Source organism: Drosophila gunungcola, unplaced genomic scaffold, assembly GCF_025200985.1.
Source record: "Drosophila gunungcola strain Sukarami unplaced genomic scaffold, Dgunungcola_SK_2 000084F, whole genome shotgun sequence".
NCBI classification, from domain to species: domain Eukaryota; kingdom Metazoa; phylum Arthropoda; class Insecta; order Diptera; family Drosophilidae; genus Drosophila; species Drosophila gunungcola.
The window spans coordinates 234091-259477 of NW_026453246.1; the positions used below are offsets into that span (position 1 = coordinate 234091).

Consider the following 25387-nt stretch of genomic DNA (forward strand, 5'->3'; position numbering starts at 1 on the left):
GTATTCAAAACGTGGCGGTAAAAAGGTGCTATCGATATTTGGGATAGCAGGGCACTTAACAGTTCGGTTAACATTTCTAGACTTTCAAGGGTATTCTATAACTATTGTTATTAAATATTTATTTTGGGCTTAAGTTAACGTATTTAAGATACTCAATTCGAAAAAATTATTTATAATTCTTTAATATCGTAGATTCGATAATACTTACGTTTAAAAATAAAAAAATAAATGGAATAAAAAATCTGTTTAATATATATCATGTACATATATAAATATTACAAATTAGAAAAATATACATTTTACATATATAGGATACATACATTAATCTTTATAGGAATACCTTTATTTAAACCAGCAGCTGACATATTCTGTTACTTAACAGTGAACAGCTGATTTTGTGCCTCCTTTTTCTGTTACTTGACAGTGAACAGCTGATTTTAACAAATGAAATTATTTGTGGTGCGTTTTCAGTTTAATTTTCAAAATGCTGTTTAAAACAGTGGATATAAATGGAGAGCAGCATTTATTAACCTGCTTTGAAGAGGGCGATGATGGAGATTTAACTTTTTATATTCTCAATTCCCGTAAGAACGTGGGTTACACAGAGACTATGCCGAAAAATGCTTTTCAGCTGCGTTTAAAGGTGAGTCTCTGATATTAACAATAATATAGTACCCATTAAAATATGTTTGACCAAAATTAACCAAATAATCTCCTACAGATGCTCAATCCACGCGTCAAGTTTCCAGAGGATGCAGTGCGTCGTGTTTTGGTTGAAACAGATCCTTTGCATGCCGAACTCGTCGGGAGCACACTCTCCCTGAAATATACCATGGCTAATACTACAGTACCTCTTAAATGGAACTGGCACTTGATTTCCCTAAACAGTGCACAGGTAAGAAACTGATTTGTAACAACTAAATCAAGAGATTTATAACAATTTGCCCCTTATTGTATCCATAGTTCTATCGCCAGATATGCATCCACTCCATGGCCACGGCTGGAGTATTGCAGGATCAGGTTCTCACTCTGATAGAGGTCCTAAGATCCAAGGACAATGAGCTGAAACAGTATCGCATCGAGGGATGCAAGCTGCGCAGGGGTTAGGCTCCAACCTACTAGCTTTATATATGCCAAAAATATAAGCTTTTCATTATGTATTTACTCTATAAGCCCCATTCATATATAGTTTTTCCACCTCTTTAACGCATTTTCATCAAACTATAAATTTAAATATATTTATTACCAACTTATCCAAAATTCTCCCATTGCTTAAAAATGCAAAAGCTAAGGAATATTATCTATAATTCCAGTATTATGAATATAAAAATAAGTACATTAAATCAAATTTTATTAAATTAATATATAATAAAGACTGATGTAATTTAATGTAGCTTGTTAAATAATTATCTTGTATTTATAATAATAATTGTTTACTTTCCTTTTAGTGACCGCAGTGACAAAGCCGTTCAATATCGAGGCTTTTATGGAAGAACACCAGAAATTGCTGGATGATGCCCGTGCTTACCAAAAAGTGAAGGACATTTTTGCATTGGAAATACCCGCGAATCCGTCGTCTGCCTTTTCTTCACCCATGCTGGAGGAAGCCAAAGTCAAGACTCCATCAACTGGCTCCATGGAAACATTCAGCTCAAAGTTGAGTCCACGCAATAGGTACGATTTGGGAAGGCAAGAATATCGTAGAGAAATTCCTATTATATTCTTTATATATTTTCAGAAAGCGCAAGGCCCTGGAAAGCAATACCAATCATATGGAGCGCAAGGTAATGCAGCGTCGATCTAAGCCGCAAATCGAATACAAAAACTCACAGAGTTCGCAGGAGACAAATGTAGATGATTGGCTAACAGAGAGCAAGCCAAATGTTAAGGAGCAAACTATAGAAGATAGGCCCTCAACATCAGCCAGCATTAGCCAAGAAAGTGTTGCAAAACTTTCCAAAATAAATGCAACCGTGGGAACTGCGCAAATTAAATCAGAACCCGTCCAGGAAATTGGATCTAGCAAAAATTATTACTCTTCTTCAGACGAAGATTTGGGGGAACCTGAAAGATCTTCAGATACTGTAGAAATTATCCCACAAAAACCGGCATCAGTTCAGGAAATACTTGATTCTCCAGCACTATCTATTGAACAAACGGAAAACCCAGATTCCCAGACAGAAAACGGGGTCCCCAAAACCGGACTAAGTGAGCTGGACGAAATTAAAGCCATACTTAATCGCGCAACAGCCATTACCAAAAAAGTAATTGAGAAGCATGGAGTTAACAAATAAGAGAAGTACGGAAATACTCTCACTCTAAATGGTGCTGCAAGTCGATTTTATGCTCTGCACCATATCTTTTTTGTTTTTGTTACTGATACAATCGAACTCTATAAATCCCCAATGATAAGGGATACAATTCGATATTAAATATCTAATAAATTATAATTTCATTTGATTATTAACAGGAAATATCTAGTTCCGTTGTCACTCGATCAAATATGTTTACTTTAACATATTTGATTGACTGTTTTCATTTTGTGGATTTGAATGAGAAGGATTATAAAAGAATCTACCATTATATATATAGGCTAAATCCCCTGTACATATATAGAATTCTTATCTCACACCATACCATATTGAACGATATCTAGTTATTCCTGTTTAATGGTGGGAAAAATCCGAGCTACTTATCAGCCGATTAGTCACGGTTTTGTGTGGGAGCGCCACTCCGCGATTCATGCTTATTATTATTCACTTTTCACAAGTGGTTTTGGTTTGTGCAATATTTGATACATATATTCTATGGTAAAATATCCAATTTAATGGTTATTTATTTAGTTAAATAGATAGAAAGGAATAGATTTATGGTTTAGCAAACAGGCAACAAAACCAATAATAGTTTATGAATGGTAATATTTTTATAACTTAATTTATTAAAAAGCGTTTCATAAAGTGAAGCTTAAGTTTTTAGGACTATATAAAAAATACTTAAGTACTATAAATTATTATACAATGTTGTGGGTATTTTTCCTCCCAAATGTATAAAGAAGGTTAGAACAAAAAAGCCAATATTTTGAAGACACCTGGTTTTAGCGAGGTATAGTTGCGATAGCTCCATAGATTTGGAGCTTCCCCGGTGACCAAATCTATTCGCCTCTAGTGCCATCGAAATCAAAAATGAATTTTGCTCTGATTTGGCATTTGTTTACTTTTATGGCACCCGATCGAGCCATAGAACGCTGTTGTCGATGGGCTGCTTTGGGGCTTTGGCAACATTCAATTTACGCACAGTTAGTGATAAGATAACCCATAGGCACCCACAAGTAATATCAACTGGCCATGGGTCTGATGGCTCATTGCGGTGGCTCGATTCAAGAAATTCGGTCGATAATTTTAACGGACGACCAATTGAAAGCGTAACTTTTATATAGTTTTTGAACTTTTGGAACTTTTAAAAGTGCCAAAGAAATGGCCAAAATCTTGTTGGCCATATCGCTGCTCCTAGGAGTTTTGGCCTCCGGCGAAAGTGAGTCACGAATTGGTCGTTATCAATATGCATTACACTACAAAATGTAACTTTAATTTACCTTCAAAGCAAAGCAATTTAACTATTAGCTAAGTGAACTCAAAAACAGTGAGTAACAGTGTTTCCGCAAAAATTGTATATCGGGAAAAACCTTTTCTTTTGCTCTTTGTTTTGATTATTTTTTTTAAGCAAAAGTGCGTGGTAATTTCCCAAGATAAAAGAACATCATGTTAATTACAATTTACAAAAAATACCCATGGATATTGTTTAGTTTGATTTGAAACAAGAAAGGAAGCAAACTTCGGCAAGCCGAAGTTCATATACCCTTGCAGATATTGCAAGAATTAAATATTTTTGAAAACATTAAAATTATGATTATGGTTTAAAAACATTGAAGCTATGATGATTTGCAGCTCAATTATTAGCTAGTTATTATATATATTTTTATTATTTCTATGGGAGCTATATGATATAGTGGTCCGATTTCGATGAAATTTAAACCGTAATTCTGAAATAATTAACCATTACTATATGTCGAAGAACTAAAAAAAAAAAAACAGCAAAGTTATAATTTTTTTTATTTATTTTTTCGATTATTCCTATGGGAGCTATATGCTATAATCGTCCGATCCAACTTTTGGGAAAGTTTCATTCAGATAGCTTTAAAACTGAGAAACTAGTTTGCGTAGAAACGGACGGACAGACAGACAGAAATAATACCCTTATAATACCCTCTGCAAGGGTATACAAATCAATAAATGTGTTCTCAGTGGTTTTAATTTATAGTTAAAAAACCTTTAATTTATAAAAACAACACTAAATAACGTTTAGAATTATTTTAAAACTTTAATTAGAAATTGATTTCTTTTGCAACGTGATTATAAATTGAATTATATCAAAAGCAGGTAGGAAAGTAATTTACTGATAATTAACATGACTCATTATATTATTTTGTTTTAAAACGAAAAAAAATATGTCTGCTTTTTTATGACTAATAAAGATATTCGCATTAAATAATGGCCAACAATACTTTTCCAACTAATTTTCCGATCACAATAGCTTCGTCTTCCATTCCTATATAAGTAGCTATAAATCGCTCGCCATATAAACTTGTATCACAATTCTTAAGACAACAATTGCACCTTTCTTTTTGCCACCGATAAACAACTATTGTTCAGAAATGTATTATTTATGGGTAGTTGTTTAATCAAGGGGGCTTATCAGATATCATTGAATGTTGGACATGTCCATGAACGATATTTAATACTGTTTGCAAAATAATATTGTATAGATTGCAATTCATTTCTGTGAATATTTGTATTTTATTAGGCCTTAGAAAACCTAATGAAAAATATTTAATATTAATTGTTTTGCAGATCTGGAAACCGCAAGGATTGAGCCCAAAATTGTGGGAGGTAGTGCGATATCCATTGAACAGGTTCCCTACCAAGTGTCCATTCGCCTGACCGCCAACGATAGGAAAAGCTATGGCGCCGGACATTTGTGCGGCGGAGTGGTGATTTCCCAGCGTTTGGTGGCCACCGCCGCCCATTGTTGCTACAAGTTTGTAAAGGTTTTCCTTAAGATTGCATATATATTTCAATCATTTGTCATTCTTGCAGCCTTAATACAAACCGATATCGAACGGCTGGCGAATATGTTGTCGTCATGGGCAGTACCTATTTGAAGAGCTCCACAAATCTCACCCTGGAGTACTATCTGCAGCAGCTGATCGTCCATGAGCTCTACAATCCGGACACGCTGACCAACGACATTGCACTGATGTTCATCAACGGATATATTCCCTGGGAATGGCCAACAGTAAAGGCATTGTCGCTGAACACCCAAGTTGTGGCGACGAGCACCGACTGCCTCATCTCTGGATGGGGTCTGCTCAAGCAGGTAGGTGCTGATCACGTCCTGGGTTGTAACAAAATACCCAATTTTTACCAAGTTTACATTATTTACCATATTATAATATAGATGTCTTGGGATTCTCTTGATTTAATACACTAATTTAAACAACAAGCTTATAGGAATATTGCAGCATGTTGTGGCCAAGTAAAGTGATTTTAATTCCTTTTCAAGATTTTGAAATAAGTTTTAAGCAAATTAGTTTTTTAGCCTTATCTTGGACAAAACAGATTATCTATCTGTTATCTTAAAAAAAGTTGACAGTATCAACTTGATATTCACCGCATAAACGATTTTTTCTCTATTCGAACATATGAAAGTGATACGGCAATTATCAAGACCGAATTGTGTCCGAATTTTATCAAAACGAGTATCATTTCATGTAATTTTTTTTCTGTGCATAAGAATGAAATGTTTAAAAGCCAATTTGCCAAATTTGTATCTAAGTGAAAAAATAGGATTCAAACACAAGGATAGTTTTAATAAATAAAAATAATGTGAGGGAAAATTCAATATTATTACAAGTCGAGGGGATAGAAAATTGATAATGGAAATTTTAGTTGGCTGTTTTTCAATTATTCGAACAAATAAAACCAGGGTTACTGAAAGCCAGTGCTCAAAATTTAGATTTTAGTAAGTAAATAATGTCTAAACACAAGGTGATTAACACAAGTAAATGGCACGAGCTAAATTGATATTTTAGACACCATTATAAGGGATTTCAAAAGCGTAGGGATTTCCGCGGCACTCCTGTATATCTGAAGGCACTCCATGAAACATATTTGGTTATTATGAAATAAATATAATGTATATCAGATCTGATTTAGTATTTCTAAGATTTATTCGCTGCATATGTCAGTAATATAATTTCTTTTCAGTCGGCATCATCCAGCAGTAACGCCCTACAGGCGGCCACGGTGCCCATAGTGGCCTACACCACCTGCCGAATTTCGTACGGATCAGTTCCGATTTCGCAGGTGTGTGCCGGATATTTGGCCGGAGGGACGGACGCCTGCCAGGGCGATTCCGGCGGACCTATGAGATGCAACGGGCAGTTGGCCGGAATCGTTTCCTACGGCTCCGGATGCGCAATGGCCGGATATCCGGGAGTCTACACTAATGTCTCGTACTATAACGGATGGATCGTTCAGCAGAACAATTCGCTGAACTACTCGCACTATCACAACGGAGGAGTACGGCTGGTATCGCGATGGACCTTCCTCGGGTTCCTTCCACTGATCCTGGCCTTCGTCCTGGATCACAGAATCTGGTCGTAGCTTTTTTTTTTTAACTAAATAGGTAATAATAAATTAATTCACATTTTTTAAAAAATACTTTTACCTCTATTAAAATGATTGGCCTTCGATATCTCAAATTGCTATTATTTTTACTAAATTGTTATATAATTATTTGCCACCGATTTGTATGACTGATTTACCATTAAAGATTTTGTGTTGATTTAAAATTTGATTTTCTTCAAAAGTTTCTGTAAATATTTTTATTTATAAAACTATTGCTTGCAAAATTAGCTCCAAGAAAAAAAATCATAAACCAATGTTTAATTTCGCTCAATATTTTCTAACAATAAAAAATTTTATTACATTTAAACCTCTATGTAAAAAATTACTTTTGGAATATATGTATTTTTGTATACTTATATCTATATAAATATCCAAATATCGTATAAAAATATCCGAAGCTTAAAATTTAAATTTAAAATTTATATTTCAGGAAATGATTAAAAATTATGTAAAATAATATTAAAGAAAAATTTAAATTGGAAGTGTATACAGTAAAAAAACAACAAATATGATTTTCTTACAAAAATTGATAATTTGATTTCATGTATCGCTACGACATCGATCTAAACATCAATTTAAAGGCAGTTTTTTGAGTTTGAATTTTTTTTTTGATTTTTTTTTCCCAATTCTTGTCGAGTTTGTGCGTTTAGCTGTGAATTGAAATAAGTTTGTGGGGTGTTACCGCCCCCGATGGACCTCCGATGGGCGTGCCTGCTGCTGCTGATGTCGTTGATTTTGGCGACTTGTCCAGGAGGGAGCCACCCCCAAATAAGACCACCGACGGCCACAGCCGCGCCCATTGTCATCCTGCCGAAGGTGGTGGGCGGCTACTCGGTGACCATTGACCAGGTGCCCTTTCAGGTGTCCGTGCGCCAGCGATCGATCCACGAGCGGCACTACGGGATGGGCCACGTGTGCGGCGGAGCGGTCATCTCCCAGCGGGTCATCTGCTCGGCGGCCCACTGCTACGCCATGTGGGTGATAGCCGTCATACACTGGGCGAAATTAGCCATATTGATGGGGTACTTTCTGTTAACAAGCCTAGATAAATTTGGGTCATTTTCATTTCTTAAATTATAAATTTGTTTTTTAGTTTTACGTATTTTATATGGATTACAACGTAATAATCATTTCTTAGACCTTAAAATAACTTAAATAAAATATGGAATTTGTTGAAGTAAAATGAATCTTAAAAAACTTAAGACTCATTACTAAGGTAATATAGTACATTATTATATAAAGAAACCATTTCTGTTTCTCGTTAAAAAAAGATTTATAAACATTAATAGTATATGTAAAAGAGTGTACAGTTTCCTATTATATTTTGTCTAAATTAAAGAAATATATATTTGCAACTGAGATAATCATAGTTATAATCAAACCATTGGTAATTTCGCCCAGTGTGCTGGCTAATTAAACCACTTGAAATGTATAAAGTGCACTCCATCTTTAAGAAATACTTCGCTACCGTTGCACTATCGTGATCCGGAACTATATGTGGTCGTAGGCGGCAGCAGCTCCATCGATCGGGTGGATAGATTCACCCAGGAATACCTGGTGCAGCGGATCATCGGCCACGAGCGGTACAACAGCACTACGCTGGAGAATGACATCGCCCTGCTCTTCCTCAACGGCTTCATTCCGTGGACTTCGCCTGCGGTGCGGTCCATTCCTTTGGCCATCGATGCGCCCAAAGAGGGCACCACCTGCCTCATCCACGGCTGGGGAAAAGTCTCTGGGGTAGGTGATTTGGGACATGATTTTGTCCGCTTAAAAGAGCCTTCGTTAAGCCATTTGTTATAAACAAAAAGGTGTGTCCGTATAAGAGAATGTCCTTCAAAAGAAGTTTATTTGTAAGTCTTGAGCACATGCGTTGTGAATCTTTTCTTCAAAATAACATTCTGTGAGAGTGATTTTTTATTTTGTAAATTAATTTACTTTTTAAGTAGTATATCATAAAAATAATCATTTAAAAGCAGGGACTTGCAAGAAAAATGTTGTGTCCGTATAAAAGAATATTACTTACCTGTTAGCTATCAGGCTATTTGGCTATTTTTTTGAATAAAAATACTGTCCTTATAAGAAGGCTTTCGTAAATTCCATATGATTTGTTACACAGTTGTATTACTTTTAATCTTTAAAGTAATTTATATTAAAGCGTATGCACCCACAGAGGCAGAAATCGGCTTCGCTGCAGCAGGCTCCAGTGCCGATTCTGAAAAGGGAACTGTGCCAGGTGATCTACAAGCTGCCCGCCTCCCAGATGTGCGCCGGATTCCTGCAGGGCGGCATCGATGCCTGCCAAGGGGACTCCGGCGGACCGCTGATCTGCGACGGACATCTGGCCGGGATAATATCGTGGGGCGTGGGATGTGCGGATCCTGGATATCCGGGTGTCTATACAAATGTCTCGAACTTTGTGGAATGGATCCGGGCGACCAATGAATCGCTGGACTATACAGAGTATCGGGTTATGTTGCCGCTAAATCTGGCCAGCCGTCGATCTATATCATCGCAGTTTTTGAATCTTGTCCTTCTGGGGTTTATCTTCGGCCTTCTTTGACGATGGCACAGCACAATAAATCGCTTTCTCTTGTCTGTTTAACAACTGATTTATCTAATCGTGACGCGAAGGAGTTGGGAGGCACCCACTTGTAGATTGGCCAACTGCTGACGGTGATCGACGACATTGATGACATCGGATAGGTTTACATAGGGGTACGAAGTGGGTGTGAATAGTACCCTGTATTTTTACCCTGTATTCTAAACCTCTTCGTACCCCTTAGTCCGATTTTTTACTATTACAATGTAATGCTTAATAATAAATAACATTATAAAAATGCAAAAATTAAATAAGCGAATAATATCTTTAAATTTTAACACCTTAGAGTTGTCCAAATAATTTATTGGGAATTATAAGTAAACTGTGAATAAAATTTCATCTACATACTACAAAAGACAATTTTATTTTGAGCTATTATAATATAAAAAAAATATATTTAAATTCTAGTATGTTGCACTCTACATTTTATTTCAGTGTTTCTAAAGAGAGAATGACACCTTCAAGTTCACCAAATAATTGATTGGGAATTATAAGCAAACTGTGAATAAAATTTCATCTAAAAAAGACAATTTTTAATTTTGTCATTTTATTTAGAGGTATTGAAAATTCAAACATAATTTACTTTCCAATACTTGGCACCCTGAATTTTTTTTTCAGTGTTTCTAAGGAGACCCATTCAGTCCTTCTCCAAAGTCGTCAGCTATAAACCGCAAAATTGCCCTATAAATTTGCCAAGCCCCTTTTTTAATTGCTATTGTTCTTTATAGTAAAGTAAATATATACAATTATTGGAACAAGATATAAAGCAATTATTCTTTGTTTACTGTTTAACAAAAATCAAAATTGACCCAAATTAAAAATGTGAGTGGATGAGTAACTTTTGGTCGAGAAGGCGGGGTTTTCTTAAATTATCTACCTTTTGACTTTGTATAAATTGTTTATTTGCCTGTTACCAGAAGTTGGTTTGAATAATCAATTCTGTTTGCACGAGTAGGTGTTATATTTTAATTGAAATTGAACAATGGGCAACGATTTCGCATTGGAGATCGAATATATATTGAGACATATTTCTGGGAAATTTGGAAATTTTATTGAAGAGTTATTGTCTGATATGGGAGGCTCTTAACCTTAAACATATTGTAAAATCCTGGTTTTAGTCAAAAATCATTAAATAATAAAATATAGTAAATTCAAATATTATAAATAAGCTATGTAGGTTTAAAAGGAATTTCTTATTTACAAGGAAAACTTTCAGATCTTAAATAGATAGAAAGATCAAAATCGTTTGGTTTTGGACACATTTTGCTTAGGAAATCCCCTGATAGTTCCCCGCTGTTCAAGGGCCACCATAAATCGGCGTGGAAAACCCAAAGATTGGAAAATCCAGAGGTGGCACTTAAAACTTGTTCGGGTCTCTGGTTTGATGACAAGTCAGTTCGGTGTTTCTTCGGTGTTCTATTGTATTGTACGATGTCTATTGATTAGATTAGGATGCCTGTCCGCAGCCAGATTTCTTGTTTTTGGCGGCGATATTGGACAAGTGGGTTCGGCTCCTGCCTTAGTTGGCATAGCCACGTTGGGGAGTTAGCATCTAGATGGGCAGAATAATCGGATTGGGACAACTTTTGGCGCTAGCCCTGCTGCTGACTTCATTGCCAGCGGAACTGAGAGGTTTGTGTGGAATACAGACAGAGTTATAGACTGGATTTGGTACGATTTAATACCCAAACTTCCTTAAGGTGCCGTGCGACAGAGCACCTTGGGTTCGCAGGCCATTCGACCGAGATTCAATGTGGATCCCGGCAGGATTATCAATGGAACGGAGGCCACTTTGGGTGCCACCAGGCACCAGGTGGGCATCCGCAAGGCCCTCAACGATGGCTACTTTTTTGGCACAGGACACCTCTGCGGTGGATCACTGATTCGGCCCGGATGGGTACTCACCGCCGCCCATTGTTTTGTGGAGTAAGTCTCACCAGGAGTATACAAATTTATTGAAAACAACTAGAAGTTGTAGTTTTCCCCTTTCCAAAAACCTCAAAAACATGGGTGCGTAATCACTTGAAAAATCAAGTTAATTTGAAATTATTGATACCACCTTATCGGCTTTCAATATCTGTCGTTTAACAAAAGTCAACGTATTTATGGCTATTATAACCATATTATCAATTGAAGAAGTCTTTCAAATTGTGCGACAAAGTAAGAAAAAAAATGTGTTAGGCTGGAAAATATTTATTGTAAAGTTTGCAAATTCTAAATGTTACTTTTGGGTCACCAGACACCAAAACATGGTTAAAAATAGCAGGATTTTGGAATGCCAAGACTTTTGTTTCGATTTTTTTTTGGTTTCCATTTTCAACAAAGTTTTAAGTGGTTACATCATTAATTCAGAAAATTAGCTAAACTTTTCGTGGTAAGTTATTTTAAAATCGGAATCAAATTGGTCAAGCTTTGGATTTTATTAATGTTGTCTGCAATTATCATATATTTAAGTATAGTTTACAGAAAAATTGAATGCAGATTGTTAGAAAATTTAGCTACAAACCATTTAAATAATTATTACCTTAAAATCATATTTTAATGGGTCAAGTTATGCAAACTTATAATCCAAAGAAAAAATGGACCAAAATTCACTGAAATATATTTGCCTAATTTCTTATGTTAATCACTTGCTTTTTACCAGTCAGGTGATATACGACGGGACCTTCGTGCCCAAGGAGGAGTTCATTGTGGTGATGGGCAACCTGGACCGCTACGATCGCACCAACACGCTGACCTTCACGATCGAGGAGCGGATAATGCAGTTGGACAAGTTCGTGCTGGCCACCTACGACAAGGACATCGCCCTGCTGCAGTTGAATGGTACGGTGCCCACGGGTTATCCCACCATTCGGCCGATAGCCTTGAACAGGTTTCCTGTAGCGGAGGGCGTCGTCTGCCAGGTGACGGGATGGGGCGATCGGGAGGATGGCTACATCTCCGACATCCTGATGACCGTCGATGTGCCGATGATCAGCGAGCAGCACTGCGTGGAGGACAGCGATCTGGGGCATCTGATTGGGCCGGGAATGATGTGCGCCGGCTATCTGGAGGTGGGTGAGAAGGACGCCTGCTCCGGCGATTCCGGTGGCCCCTTGGTCTGCCAAAGTCAGCTGGCCGGCGTCGTTTCCTGGGGCATTAAGTGTGCCCAGCCCAGATTACCGGGTGTCTACACGGACGTGTCCTACTACTACGACTGGATATTGGAGAATATGGGCGAGGATCCCAATTCTGACGGTAGCGGTGATGGAAGTGGTGATGGAAGTGGTGATGGAAGTGGTGATGGAAGTGGTGATGGAAGTGCTGTTGGAAGTGGTGATGGAAGTGGTGATGGAAGTGGTGACGGAAGTGGTGATGGCAGCGGAAATGGCGATGACGATAACGATAACAATGGAAGTGGAGATGGAGGTGGTGGCGCCATGGCCGCCATGGCCGGAACTCTGACCCTTCTCCTGCCTGGATTGCTTGCCCTAAAGCTAATCACTAGTCAGTTCTGATAGCCTAAATAAAACTGTATAATCTAAGGACTAATTCAATCTTTTTTTTTTTTTGTGATATTAAATAGCTTTGGGCTTGCCAAAAAAACAATAAAAACATACAAATTTATTACCACATGTGTTTGTTTTGGTTGTTTTAAAAAAGTTCTTTCTAAAAAGAAAAATTTAAAAAAATCTCTAAAGGTGTAGAAGTAAAATTTGATATGCGAAATTATAAAAAACTAAATAAATATTCCAAAGGCATATTTATCTATATTTTAGATACCAACAACTAGATAAGTTCTTATATAGTTCTTTTAAATATACAAATTTTTTAAAAATAAAATTAATATGTATTGTTATATTTTTAACCTTTTTTCATTTTTTTTCTGTATATTCTTTCCTTTAAAGTCTAATTAAAATCTTCACTGGCACAAAAGCTGCGTTTTATAGGTCCAAATAATCGGTTACTTTAACCATTCGTTTTACAGATTAATAGCCTACTTCTAGGCGGTCTATAAAGTCAACTAGCCCCAAGTTTTACAAACATACCATTTAATCCCTGATCGCTCGGTTATCGCTGCTTTTGTTGTTAGTTAACTAAAAATAGTTTACGGCGCAGAAATGAAACTTGATTTCACTAGTCCGATGAATGGAAGTGACCACCTGATATCGGTAATCTTTATGGCACCAGACGAAATGGGACTGAAGAAAACTGGTGTCCGTGGATCCAATCGATCCAATTGATCGATCGATCGATCTTGTTTGTTTAAACGTTTAAACGTGCAGACAAGGTCAAGGAGTCCAACTGCATTGGGCAATCGAGAGTGCCATAAAGTAAAGTACTATCTGTCGTTGAGATTCGGATTCGGAGTAGTTCATCCCAAGGTTTCGTTACAGTACCATTAATCTGAGGGCTTGGGTGATACCAACTAGTGCCGGAATGTGCGCAATCTCTGGGCCCATCGATCCTTATCGGCCACGTTCCGCGATGTAATCTGCTTTCCGATTTAGTTTGCTCAAGTTTGTTATTCTATACCAAATATAGTTCTCAAGAAGAAGGCGTAATTTCCGCTACACTTCAGGGAAAGAAAAACTTATTCAAAAATAAAATTTTTTCACTAAACCCCATTTTGAACTGATTATTAGAAACTAAAATATATATTTTTAAAAACTAAAAATAAATTGTCATTTTTGGATGCATACATTACAAATTTTAGTTGCATAAGTAAAATGTATTTAATATATCTTTACATCTAGTCTTTAATGATCTTCGATTTTTTTCCATGTAGTTCTCATAAAACTAAATTTAGCTATCAATCAAAAGTATCGGCATTTGAAAGTCCCAATAAAGAATCAAGCACCAAATAGTTTTCTTAGAACATATTTTTCATAACAAATTTCAGCTTTATCAGAAACGTAATTTATTCCAGGGATATGCAAAAGTTTACTCAATGGTTACTCTAAGGGCAATAAAATGAGCTGATAAAATCCAAAACCATTTTAAGCCTGGATGAACATTATAAACAAAATTAAAAAAAAAAATTAAAACAAAAAAATTATAAATAAATAAATAAAAAAAAAAATAATGTTGACTGCGTTCTTATCGATTCCGTTTGGGCTTGTGTGTGTTTGTTTATTATACGATTCGATTCAGTTCGATTCGGCTATAAAGCTGTATTGGTGCCTGGGTCGTATGTTGATATTGCTTTATCGCCCGACATCGGCCGCAATAACAAAAACAACAATAACAAGCGAGTCGGAATCAAATCTCACGAAACCAAAACAGAAAATTATGGAATTATCTAAGAACGCTTTTGCGAATTTGCGTTCGTTCGATTTAGGAAAGAAGCTCGCGCTATAATTTCTTCATTCATCGCTCGGAGCTCCCGACAGGTGAACCGCAGTACGCTCCCCGTGAAAATAAAACTTGGATCATTGTATTTCGTGACCAGCTATTATTTTTCTAGTTTTTTTACTTGTGAATTTTGTGCGTCGGAAACGAAAACGTTGTCGAAATGCAGCTCAACGATCATTGGCGAAAGATCGTGAAGACCCTGATCTTTGCGGTTCTATGCACTGAAATGCAAACGAGTAAGTTAAATGTTATTGCATAGGATTAAAAATCGAGAGTTTGTGGTACAAATATAAAGTAGATTTTTTTTTGTTTAAAGTATTAAGCTTCAAAAACGATTCATTTATATATACTTTTTAGCAAATAAACATTTTTTTAGTACAATAATAATTTATTGAAAAAATGTGGTTCCTAAGAAACAAGTTACAAGTGATCTAATAAACTCAGGCATTAAGCAGACTCAGATATGGTATAATGTCAGTTTAATACTTGAGTCCGTCAAGAATTTCAATTGACACTTAAAAAGATATAGTGTGCAAACTTCAAACGAAATTGCAAGTAAGCTATTACAAGTAGGTATTTTGTGGAACCACGAGACACTTTGATTTTTAATGAAGAGTGCATTATCTCATTGGTTATAACCTAACTCAAAAGGACGTATGAATCAAAATCAATAAAAAATTAGCTTCAAATTGAATATGTGTGTAGTAGTTTAAACATTTTAAACATTTTTTTTATTGTCTTGAAAGATCAGTTGATAATGAGACTAACTATACATTTAGAGTAGTGATGATTTCTATATTTAGGTGATTCCATGCTTATGATTGCTTTTCGCTAATCATAATGTGACCTATAAAAAACGAAGATTGGCTCCTCTAAAAATAGACTTCTTTTTTAAAGATAACTTAGTGTTTAAATGAATTCCACGATTCCTAAAATATCTTAGATTCTATTAAAGAATTGAAAAGTAAAGAAAGTGTAGGAGAAGTCCCACTGCAGTTGGGCGTTATCCCACGATTATCCAAATTGCTGACCGCTTCAAGTGCGTCACTCCGAATTGATCAATTGGCGATCCATAATCGCGTGATCGGTCCAAACTTCCGGGGCAAATGGGGTGTGGGCAAAGTGGCTTCGATTCGATTGGGCTTAGTTGGCCATAAAATAGTATAGCTTAGTTGAGGCCATAGATACCTACACGTATAAATCGCTAGCTATCATATCTGTGATCACGGCTGGGAACAACAGTGGTGGCCTGATCGGGTCGAATCCGGGACTTGTGCCCTGGAAAACCGAAAGCTGATATCAGAGAGCGATCGGGGGCGCTGACCAGGCGTTGATTGCTGATAGGTTTTTCTGGGTGATAAGGTGCACGACTGCACTCGGAGACTGTTTCCATGGGGCGAATACGATCGGATTGCGATTTGCGGTTTGCTAGCTTATCAGCCTTCCTGCTTAACCTTCACCTCATCACTTCATCCGCAGCCTATACCCATCGAGACTTGGCGGCGAAACGTGGTATTGGCCTGGCCGAAATGGATGCCATATCAGCGGGCACTGGAGAGGATCGGTTTCGGCAAAAGATGATGGCTGCTCCGCACCAGGCATCAATACGATTGCTGGCCCAGGAGAGGGATTACTTCGGCAAGGGACACATCTGCTCGGGCGCCTTGGTGGCGCCCTCTGTTGTGCTAACCGTCAGCAGCTGCATCTTCAGGTAAACTAACTGTGGCTTATAATTCCCAACTAGTTATTTGAAAAGATGTTAACAGTGTTTGGTGAAGCAATTCAACACAGAAATCTTTAAAGTTAAACCATCAAATCAATATAATAAATTAAGTAAAAAAACATATTTTTTTACAGCCAGGTGAAGAGAAGCTACTACCATCCATCGGAACTGCGCGTAATGTTGGGAAACCCCCAGAGATTTGCGCCCCATGACCAGGGACTGATCTATGGAGTGACCCACATCCACCAACCGCCCAAGGATTTGGCTCTGGCCATTCTCATGCTGGAAAACGATGTGCCAACGGATCATCCCTATATCCAATCAATAGGCCTACCCTCTCCCGGTGCCACTTCTGTCCTGGATGCGGAACACAGCAACCTGCTGCAGATCAGCACCTGGGGCTATGATGGTGATATTCGTGAGCTGCACGATCTGGTCACGCTGAATGCCACCCACACATCCTGTCATCAGCAGCAGAGCAAGTCCCCTAGGATTTGTGTTCAACCGGACGCCACAAACTCCACTCCCGTCCAGCTTTACATGGATGCCGGTGCCACGCTGACGGAACGGGATCGCTTGCTTGGTTTGAGGAGCATCGATGGAGGATTCGAGGACGTGGCCAGCCATGTGGAATGGATACTGGCCAAAATTGGCGATGGTGGCAATCAGAACAGCTCTATCTGGGGCATCCTGGGATTCCTATTGTTCACCGGATACGTGATCACCATCAGCAGTAAGAGCTTTTCAGCTTAAGGTGCCAAAAAAAAGGATTACGATCTGGTCAATGGGGGGAACTAGCCATATAAGATATCCAAGGCTTTGTTATAGAAATGATAAAGCCGAGGAGTGTGATAATCTCAATCCGAACCAGCATGCTTATTATGCTTCTCTAAGCCAGAGTGCTAATATAATCTGGTTCTAGTTTAGTTTACAATTTACATACATAAATAGATATTTGATTCCTAATACTGATACAGATACCTATTTGATTTAAAAATAATTAATAATTCATTTTGTAATCATAGCATAAGCATAGTTATGTACAGTAAATAAAAATATACATAGTTTACAATATGGAACAGATATTAACTCAAAACAGTTTTTACTAAGCTGCATTCTCTTTCCTTTCCACAGAGCAGCAGAATAGGGACATCAATTGATTGCAGTCTTTGGCCAGATTTTACCAAAGGCCACGCCCACTGGCGCTGTTTCTTATAGCCAAATGTCCATTTCTGCCAACCGCCCACTTGATTGTAGCTGAATAGGAAAAAGTGCTGTTCTTCAGGTTGTGTTATTACCAAAAGATACTGCTCTTGGCCAACTTTGAATGGGGTTAACTGTTGAATGCGCTCCTGGAAGATCAGCTGTTGAATGGGTTCAAAGTGGATTTCCTCCGGTGTGGATTTTTGTTTAAATATGGCTATATGCCGGCAGCCCAGGCAGCTGACCATTAGTTGATTCTCTTGCATCTCTGCCAGATCGTAGGAGCCCTGGATCAACTGGTGCAATTTAAAGCTATGGCTTGAAGGATCCCTCAAGTGGATGGCCAAGACAGGACGATGATTTCGCATACCACTGGTGAGAAGTAGGTCTTCTTCCTGAGACTTTACCCCCATTTGAATCACTTTCATTAGGCGTCCATCTGCTGGCAACACGGATTGCCAATCGGTGAGGCTACAGTTACTCCTCTTTAATCGCAAGACACGAACTTCCTCTGCGGTGCTCAAAAGCAGTAGTACCATATCCTGTAGTTCCATTAATTCCATAGCCTCCACTGGCTGACGCATTCCCAGGGTATGTGAACTATTGCGGCAACTAATGCTGATCCTACTGCGTAGTCTCCTGGCTGGACGATGGCAGTGATTCTGCACTTTCACTCTGACATCATCGGAATTCAGTCGCATCAATTGATTGGACACACTCACATTGGCGAGGAGCACACGGCCTTGGGAGATCAGGAGCTGGGCCTGTAAACTGCGACGCTGACAGGGAGCAGTGTCACCCAAGGGTAAGCTCATGTGAAGCTCCGACGATCCCTTCAAAGGGGGCTTCACCCAAGTAATAGCCAGTGTTTCAACATCATGATCCAAGTAAAGCAATCGCCTATGAGAGCTGTGATTACCCGTAGTTAGAAGCTCCTGTAGCTCCTGCAATTGATTGCTTTGACTTTCCATTGCTCGCATTTGAGCGGGAACCTGACTTTGACTTCCCGCCAAAACAAGACCTCCGGGAAAGAGGGCTTTGTCCAGTACTAGACTATCAATATTGTAGTCCCTGTTCCGGAAGATGCTACCCCTATAACTCTCGCTGAGATCACGGCCATTTAGATTCATCACATGACCGGGTCCTGTGAACTCTACACCGCCGTGGAAAGTCTTCGCACCCGATATACTTTGCGCCAGTTTGCTATGTCGGAACACCAAGTTGTCCAGCGGAATGCCATTGATGGAACGAAGAAGAGGTTGCCCGTCCAGCTCAAGGTGCTCAAAACTTAGCGATCCAAATACCTCCAAAGCTTCTCCCTTCAGGGGAATGCGATGCTGAAGAAAGTATTCCAAACTCATTTCGTTTACGGTTTCCAGATTGAGATCCTCTTCGACAAGGAGCTGTTTGAATTTCATTGCTGGCCAGGGTTGTCCATTGCCCTGCTGGTAAATATTCTCAATTGGAGCGCCATTGACTTCTGCATTCTCGAGTTGAAGTTTGCCTATTTGAGGGGCCTGGATAAAGTGAAGATCCGCTGCAATGGCATCACCGCTGGAGATGCGGTACAGTGAGGCATTAAGTCGCCCAATATCAATTCCGTTGACTAGCCCAAAATCTGCATCCTTCTCTAAGTGAAGGGTCTGAGCTTTAACTGGCCCCAGCAGTTCTTGGGGAGCTGTGATCACCTGGCTTTCGTTTGAGGAACTCCGACGGAGTAGGGCATCTTCGGCCAATTGGGTGAAATTGAGTTGAACAGGAAGGGATTGTTTGCTCTGGACATTCTTCAAGTAGGGTTCTTTTAGGAGCACATGACCTGCAATGCTCTGATTTCCCTCTTTCCTAACAGCATGCTGACGCAAATAATCCAGTTGGGATTGGCTCTGCTCCTCACCATCCCATAGAGCATCACCGGTGACTATCAAATTCCGCCAGGGAAGTTGCTGCACTCGCTCTACTCGTTGCTTAAGGTCACCAAAACCTGGCTCATTGACCAAGGGGCACTTTAAACTGCCATTGATGTTGAGCTGCTTAAGGTAGATATCACCTTAAGTTCCAAATCCTTTTGTGTGTCAAGGAATTCTTCTTTTGGTACCCCATTTATTTGAGAAACATCTACATTGGTGGCCATTATCCTGCCAAAAGTGTAGGCACCACTGATTTGCTGGGGTGTCATTCGCAGCAAAGTGTTATCCAGCAGGGAACTTAGATCGAGGCTGTTTATGTGAGGAGTATGAAGAGCGTCGTTTATTTGAACATCCGCCAGGAAGGTCTTCCTTCCTCGTAACTCCGCATTGACATCGGGTCTCACCAGGCGACTAAGGTAATCCTCCCATTGGATTCCATTAATACTTTGCACTTGAAGAGGCTTTTCGAAGCGAACATTACCCTCGATAAGAAGTTGCTTGCGAAGAAGTAGGGGCTGTTCATTTCCCTCCGAAATCTTCGAGATCAGTTCATCAAAAGGCAACCCGTTGAGTCGACGGAAGTTAAGATTCTTAAGTTTGGCATTTCCGTCAATTCCAGACGCTGCAGACTAAGATCGTGACCAAGGAGTTGCTGTAAAGGCATTCCATTAAGACGACTCACATTCAAGTGATTGTGCACCTTTAGCTCATCAGTCACCACTAAGCGTGCAAAACTTTTGGTTCCATTAAAGTTCTGGGTGGTGTTAGATTTAAGCACTAGTTCGCTCACTGGCATTCCATTCACTTGATTGGTTTGAAGGGCATGAACAATTAGAGGTGCCTTAAAGATTTTGTGACCCGTGATATTTGCCTCTTGGCCATGACGCACTGCATCCCTAGAGATCTCCGCCAAACGGGAGCTGTAATCACGGCAAACAATATCTCCTTGAACACTGGCATTCATGAAGATGATGTGTAGAGTCCGGTTTGGATAGGTGTGGTTATTTTGGTGTCCACCGCTGAGCAGATGATCCCTCAAAGGTTGTCCTTCAATATAACTGGTGGTCAGTGAAGGTGTAGTGACCTTAGCGTGTCCAAAGGTCAAATTGGCGATGTTCTAGGGAAAATAAATGTTACACAACTGAATCAGGGGTAGATAAAAGCTAACCTGTGACGTCTGATTCAGAAGATACCGGGAGTGAAGATCACTCCTGGCCAGAGATTGGTTTCCCAGTAGTACAAGTGAGTTTCGAATATCCCGCTGCACATTTCTGACCGTCAGGGAACCCAGGATGGTCACTCTGCCCGTGTAGTACTGCTGAAGACGTTGCTCTTCCGGTTCGTTGTGTTGTCTAGGCTGTGGCTGCCATTTGCTCTGATTGGCCACCTGAATGTCACCCGATACACTCATCTGATTGATGCGAACAGGAGCTGTTATAAAGACTCCTTAAGTACCTTTCATAAATTAAGTCAAGAGAGAAACTTACTTTTTACCCAAGTATCATTGCCACCGCGAATGACGACATCCTGAGCCAAGTCAAGGCCATTTACCCGCTTTGCCTCCAAACGGGGAGCAAAAAAAGCGGACATGTAAATATTAGAGCTGATCACCTGAGCACGTCGCAGGTTGAAAAGCTTATCCACCACCAGTCCGTTGAGCAAAGGGGTCTGGAGGTCGTCCACCCGCACTCTCGATTGCATCACTAATCGTCCCTTTAGCAAAGTGTCACGGTTGCGCAGAAAGAGGGAGTCCAAAAACTCATTCCAGGGCACTCCATTGATCTGTACCACTTGGAGATTACGCACTACACATTCAGTACCATTTGGGTCCTCTGAAGGAATCGTGGAACCACTGGAGTTGTGGAAATCTTGTGGTGTCAGCAGTTCCTTCGTGTTTAGCGTCTTGGTCAGCAGACGACTGTTTTTGATGGTCAACAATGGGGACTCTGAATTATCCAGGATGTGGCCTTTGGATCAAGAAGTGGATATATTTAAATCCCATAAAGTCTAGCTAATTCGTCAACTTACCTGGCATCATTTGTCCTTGGTATACAAGGTTACCCACTCGCAATCGTTGCACTTTGAGTTTCTCCACCTCATCATTTTCAATTCCTGTGCCAAAAGCTCGAGGAGTTCTCCTGTTTCGGGTTGCTCCAAATCGCTGACGAAGTTCGTCCAAGCGTTTCTTTAACTGAGTTGGAGTGCTCAGCTGGTCGTCCTCCAGGTACAGTCGCTCAATGTGTCCCTTTTCCAACAGACGCAGTGGGTTTTCCAGGCGTATGCCAGATCTTTGCTTCATGGAGTTATAGCGGCTTCGCAGGATTTCCATTGAGGATCGACGGCGGAGCAGGAGACCACGCAAGGCATTAATGGACTCCTCAAACTCATGGCGATGCAGCTGGATCACACTAAGATCTGTAAAAGACAGGGTTTAATTTAAATGACTTTATAGGGTTCTTTAAATAATTTACCTTCATCTGGAGCGGTGGCGCCCACTTGGTTGGAGGTCTCTTCCACGCCTTCCAGCTGCACAGTTCGGATCAGATCGCTCGAGGATCTTCGATAGGCCAGCAGCAGGAAACTCTCATTGCGCCTGTTTCGATGGGTAAGTAAACCACTTGGTTCCGATTCACCAGCCACTTGAAATCCACTATAGCAATCCAGGCGAGTCGAGCTGAACACGATTACCTCTCCATTGGAACGAGCTCCGATCAGATGCTGACCCTTTTTGGTGGCACTCAATCGATGGAAACTCAAATCTCGTCGAGCGTGCTTTCGATAAACCACAAATTGGCCATCCACCATACGGAAGAAGAGACAGGAAGCGGACGGAGGCGAATTGCAGGCGATGAGACAGTTCCGGCCACGAAATCTGGCAGCCTGGACACTTTGGGCCTGGACAGTCAAGGCCTGTCGATGTTGCAGGGTTCGAGTGTTCTTATCCACCTCGTAGATAATCAGCACCAGCTGAAAGCAAGGGAAACAGAAAGACGAGCACCTGAATAAGTAATATCAATCTAATCAAATTATACTTCAGAAAATGGACTTTGAGTAATTCAAGTGTTGAAGACCCTTACGTAAAGTACAGAAAATGGTTTATCAGGATTTAGTTGACTATAAATCACTATCGCTCTTTTTGCATTCAACCTTATATTATTTCAATGCTTATAATTTATAGGGAGACTTTATTACCTTTGATTGAGAGCCCCTCAAAGATCGACCAAAGATTATATAGAGCGGCTGATGACCCACCACTTGGAGAACTCGGATGGCGGGTAAGGTTATCTCTTCAAGCGGATTAAAGTACGTGTCCAGCCACTCAAAGGTTCTGTGAAAGGAGCATTGCAATTTGTAATACTACTAAATATAAATTCATTAAAAATCTTAATATCATTATATATCAAAAGCGACCTATTTAAAAATTATCTTAATAAAATGTTTTTGGTTTTACAAAATGTACATAAAATAAATTCCCACCTGCACTTGCTGTGTGACCTGGTATAATTGGAGGCCACCAGTAGGAGCACCTGTTCGGCACTGGGTTTCAGAAGGTGGAGCTGAAGAAATCCTCCTGGCACCGAGAACTCCTGCAGGGGCTCGAAACTCAGTTGCGTGGCGGGATCTTCGGAGAGTAGCAGTTCCTTGGGCAGTTGGTACACCTCCAGGGAATCCTCGAGGACGATGGCTAGGAGCAGGAACTGGCGCCAGGCCACAACCTCTGCTCCCAAAGCTCTGCGATCTGACCTCACCTGACCGGCCAAATTTCCAAGGGGCACCAAACGCCGCTCGCCAGTGGCCACGTGGAATTGGTAAATCTCGGATCCATGAAGCAGCAATAGTAAATCCTCATCCGGTTCGCGGAGTATGAAAAGTGGGTGCTCATGGCGCACCAACATATCCACAAAGGGCAGACTAATCGCCGGCCCAGAATTACTACCATTTAACCCATTTCTGCAGGAACCAGGCAGAATTTGTGCACTACTTGGATTTTGAGGGACTTGCTGTGCTGATAATTCTGATCGAACATGGGTTATAAATAACACTAAGAAACTAAAAAACACTCCACAAAAGCCAGGCGAAACCATTTCACACAGATTACACAAATTTGAGGACCCACAGATATGTAACTGATTATACAAAACTAATGTAATATTTTCCTTCCATTCATTTGGCTAATCGATTTTCGTATGCTTCTTGTTCCTTACTGTTAAATTATCTCGTTTGTCAGAGAGCATAAGAGAGAATTACTATAACCGTTTTTTGGAGGTTCATATATGACGTGAATTAAAGAAAGAGAGAGAAACTAATATATATTTACATTCCATTCATTTGGCTCTTCTTGTTTCGTATGCTTCTTATTCCTTACTGTTCAATTATCTCGTTTCCTAGAGAGACTTAGTGTAACCGCTATTTGGAGGCTTATATATGTATGTTGTGAGTGTAAGAATGAGAGAGGAAGATCAAAATTTAGAACACAGTGGTTGATATCATGATACAGTGGGATTTATTGATAGAAAAATTTAAAGAAAAACTTTAATATTTTTAGTGTCGTTCTTATCACTAGAAAATCAATTTTTTGTTGGCAGTTTATAGAATTTTGCTCAGCCTGAAGGTATGCTATGAATAGCGTAGAGCTACTTTCCCATATGTCGCATCAGTTTTTCCCTGATATTCTCGGCACTCGTCAATCAGTCTCTCTCCGTTCTGCTTTCTTTCTCTGTCTGCAGTGACACCTTGGACTGGGAATTAAATTTTATTTCGGGAGGGGGGAATGGGGAATCTAAGGCAGAGTATCTAAAAATAAGGCAGACAAACTTGGAGAGCGCCTTCGACGATTCTGCTGAATCAATCAGCTTCGATCATTAGTCGAGGTCATTAAAGACATTAAACCCCCGCGCCACCGAAGAAAATAGGAAGAAAGCATTTAACACGGAAGAGGGAATCGCATAAAAATAAAATATATACATGCATACATATATACATATATAGAATGTCGGAATACTTGTATGAATTCCTAGCGGGACGGGACTTACCAAGTCACCCGTAAATCCCCAGCCTTAACCTAAAAAGGTGGCCACATTTGTACTTGCAGTTAAAGCGGATTAAATGTACATGGATAACTTAAATATTAATAGGTGTACGAGTGTGAAATTTATTTCATGTCAATGCCCTCGGGGGTCAAGATTCGGGGGCATCTGGTGTAAATATCCGCTGAATTATTTACTTAGCCCAAAACTGATTGATCGCAACATTTCGAACGCACATTGGCATGATATATGTATGTATGTACATACAGACATATAAAAAATATTCCTGCCCTACAAAAAAACAGTTGCGGTTAAAATAAAAGCGCCGCATAAATGTTTGCTTAAAAATCAAATTACAATTTTTGGCGGACTTTCATTAAAAACTAAAAGATTGTTAGTTCCCCAAATTTAATTCAAGTATACATATGTTTGAGCATTCTTTCAAACTTGTAATACTTTAAATGTAAAAGCCTACGGGAAATCAACTTTTTTGTTTGCTGTACTTCATTATTTTTATGAATGTGATTTTAAATATTTAATGTGGTTTAGCTAACATTATATGAGTAAATGACACTTGAATTGCGTTTAGCTGTTAAAGATTTTGTTATCCAAATTTAAAAAACTATTTTAGTTAAAAATTGTATTTCTCAAAATTATTATAATATATTGTATTATTATTAATTATAATAATTATTATAAATTAAGAAATTAAGAACTTAATAAAGGTTTTACTTGTCTCCCATTAGTGAAATTTAATAAGTTTTGTTTACTTTTAAATGGGTCCGATTTGGGATTACTTTCTGGATTGGGCTTAGGGGTATTTGTTTGGATTGCAAGAGTGCATG

General features: G+C 39.3%; 5 protein-coding genes across 7 annotated transcripts; 4 read left to right on the forward strand and 1 right to left on the reverse strand.

Annotated features, from left to right (window-relative positions):
• Nucleotides 1–433: 433 nt before the first annotated feature.
• On the forward strand, nucleotides 434–2787 carry LOC128264907 (uncharacterized). 2 transcript variants are annotated; one of them, XM_053000622.1, is made up of 6 exons: nucleotides 434–643; nucleotides 722–895; nucleotides 964–1102; nucleotides 1449–1674; nucleotides 1739–1784; nucleotides 1842–2787. In XM_053000622.1, the coding sequence occupies exons 1-6, from the start codon at nucleotides 485–487 to the stop codon at nucleotides 2292–2294; spliced, it is 1197 nt and encodes a 398-aa protein (XP_052856582.1). In that variant the 5' UTR covers nucleotides 434–484; the 3' UTR covers nucleotides 2295–2787. The 2 variants fall into 2 exon arrangements, with proteins under 2 accessions (XP_052856582.1, XP_052856581.1); XM_053000621.1 differs by having other exon boundaries at nucleotides 1739–2784.
• Nucleotides 2788–3345: 558 nt separating this feature from the next.
• LOC128264913 (transmembrane protease serine 9-like) lies at nucleotides 3346–12879 on the forward strand. The gene is made up of 9 exons (XM_053000630.1): nucleotides 3346–3531; nucleotides 4908–5094; nucleotides 5154–5433; nucleotides 6324–6718; nucleotides 7520–7720; nucleotides 8201–8486; nucleotides 8920–9244; nucleotides 11049–11274; nucleotides 11993–12879. The coding sequence occupies exons 1-9, from the start codon at nucleotides 3474–3476 to the stop codon at nucleotides 12843–12845; spliced, it is 2811 nt and encodes a 936-aa protein (XP_052856590.1). The 5' UTR covers nucleotides 3346–3473; the 3' UTR covers nucleotides 12846–12879.
• LOC128264909 (trypsin) lies at nucleotides 7201–9494 on the forward strand. Of its 2 annotated transcripts, none has more exons than XM_053000627.1 (3): nucleotides 7201–7720; nucleotides 8201–8486; nucleotides 8905–9494. In XM_053000627.1, the coding sequence occupies exons 1-3, from the start codon at nucleotides 7437–7439 to the stop codon at nucleotides 9307–9309; spliced, it is 975 nt and encodes a 324-aa protein (XP_052856587.1). In that variant the 5' UTR covers nucleotides 7201–7436; the 3' UTR covers nucleotides 9310–9494. The 2 variants fall into 2 exon arrangements, with proteins under 2 accessions (XP_052856587.1, XP_052856588.1); XM_053000628.1 differs by having other exon boundaries at nucleotides 8920–9491.
• A 1824-nt stretch (nucleotides 12880–14703) lies between the features above and the next one.
• Nucleotides 14704–17479, forward strand: LOC128264916 (uncharacterized). Its single transcript, XM_053000634.1, has 4 exons — nucleotides 14704–14730; nucleotides 14795–14918; nucleotides 16162–16393; nucleotides 16540–17479. Exons 2-4 carry the CDS (start codon nucleotides 14843–14845, stop codon nucleotides 17156–17158), a joined length of 927 nt encoding a protein of 308 aa, XP_052856594.1. The 5' UTR covers nucleotides 14704–14730; nucleotides 14795–14842; the 3' UTR covers nucleotides 17159–17479.
• An 8-nt stretch (nucleotides 17480–17487) lies between these two features.
• LOC128264915 (uncharacterized) lies at nucleotides 17488–23794 on the reverse strand. Its single transcript, XM_053000632.1, is given in 9 exon segments — nucleotides 17488–19658; nucleotides 19661–20113; nucleotides 20116–20632; nucleotides 20684–20946; nucleotides 21003–21482; nucleotides 21544–21930; nucleotides 21987–22482; nucleotides 22708–22843; nucleotides 22993–23794. Coding segments are annotated over 9 exon segments (5508 nt in total). The 5' UTR covers nucleotides 23601–23794; the 3' UTR covers nucleotides 17488–17490.
• Between the last annotated feature and the right edge of the window lie 1593 nt (nucleotides 23795–25387).

Coding starts and splice junctions, on each gene's coding strand:
- LOC128264913 (XM_053000630.1), top strand. CDS start 3,474: ATGGCCAAAATCTTGTTGGCCATATCGCTGCTCCTAGGAGTTTTGGCC. Junction 9,245..11,048: donor GCCGCTAAATCTGGCCAGCC/GTCGATCTATAT, acceptor AACTTCCTTAAG/GTGCCGTGCGACAGAGCACC. Junction 11,275..11,992: donor GCCGCCCATTGTTTTGTGGA/GTAAGTCTCACC, acceptor GCTTTTTACCAG/TCAGGTGATATACGACGGGA.
- LOC128264916 (XM_053000634.1), top strand. CDS start 14,843: ATGCAGCTCAACGATCATTGGCGAAAGATCGTGAAGACCCTGATCTTT. Junction 14,919..16,161: donor ATGCACTGAAATGCAAACGA/GTAAGTTAAATG, acceptor CTTCATCCGCAG/CCTATACCCATCGAGACTTG. Junction 16,394..16,539: donor GTCAGCAGCTGCATCTTCAG/GTAAACTAACTG, acceptor ATTTTTTTACAG/CCAGGTGAAGAGAAGCTACT.
- LOC128264909 (XM_053000627.1), top strand. CDS start 7,437: ATGGACCTCCGATGGGCGTGCCTGCTGCTGCTGATGTCGTTGATTTTG. Junction 7,721..8,200: donor GCGGCCCACTGCTACGCCAT/GTGGGTGATAGC, acceptor TCCATCTTTAAG/AAATACTTCGCTACCGTTGC. Junction 8,487..8,904: donor GCTGGGGAAAAGTCTCTGGG/GTAGGTGATTTG, acceptor TTTATATTAAAG/CGTATGCACCCACAGAGGCA.
- LOC128264907 (XM_053000621.1), top strand. CDS start 485: ATGCTGTTTAAAACAGTGGATATAAATGGAGAGCAGCATTTATTAACC. Junction 644..721: donor CTTTTCAGCTGCGTTTAAAG/GTGAGTCTCTGA, acceptor AATCTCCTACAG/ATGCTCAATCCACGCGTCAA. Junction 896..963: donor TTTCCCTAAACAGTGCACAG/GTAAGAAACTGA, acceptor TTGTATCCATAG/TTCTATCGCCAGATATGCAT.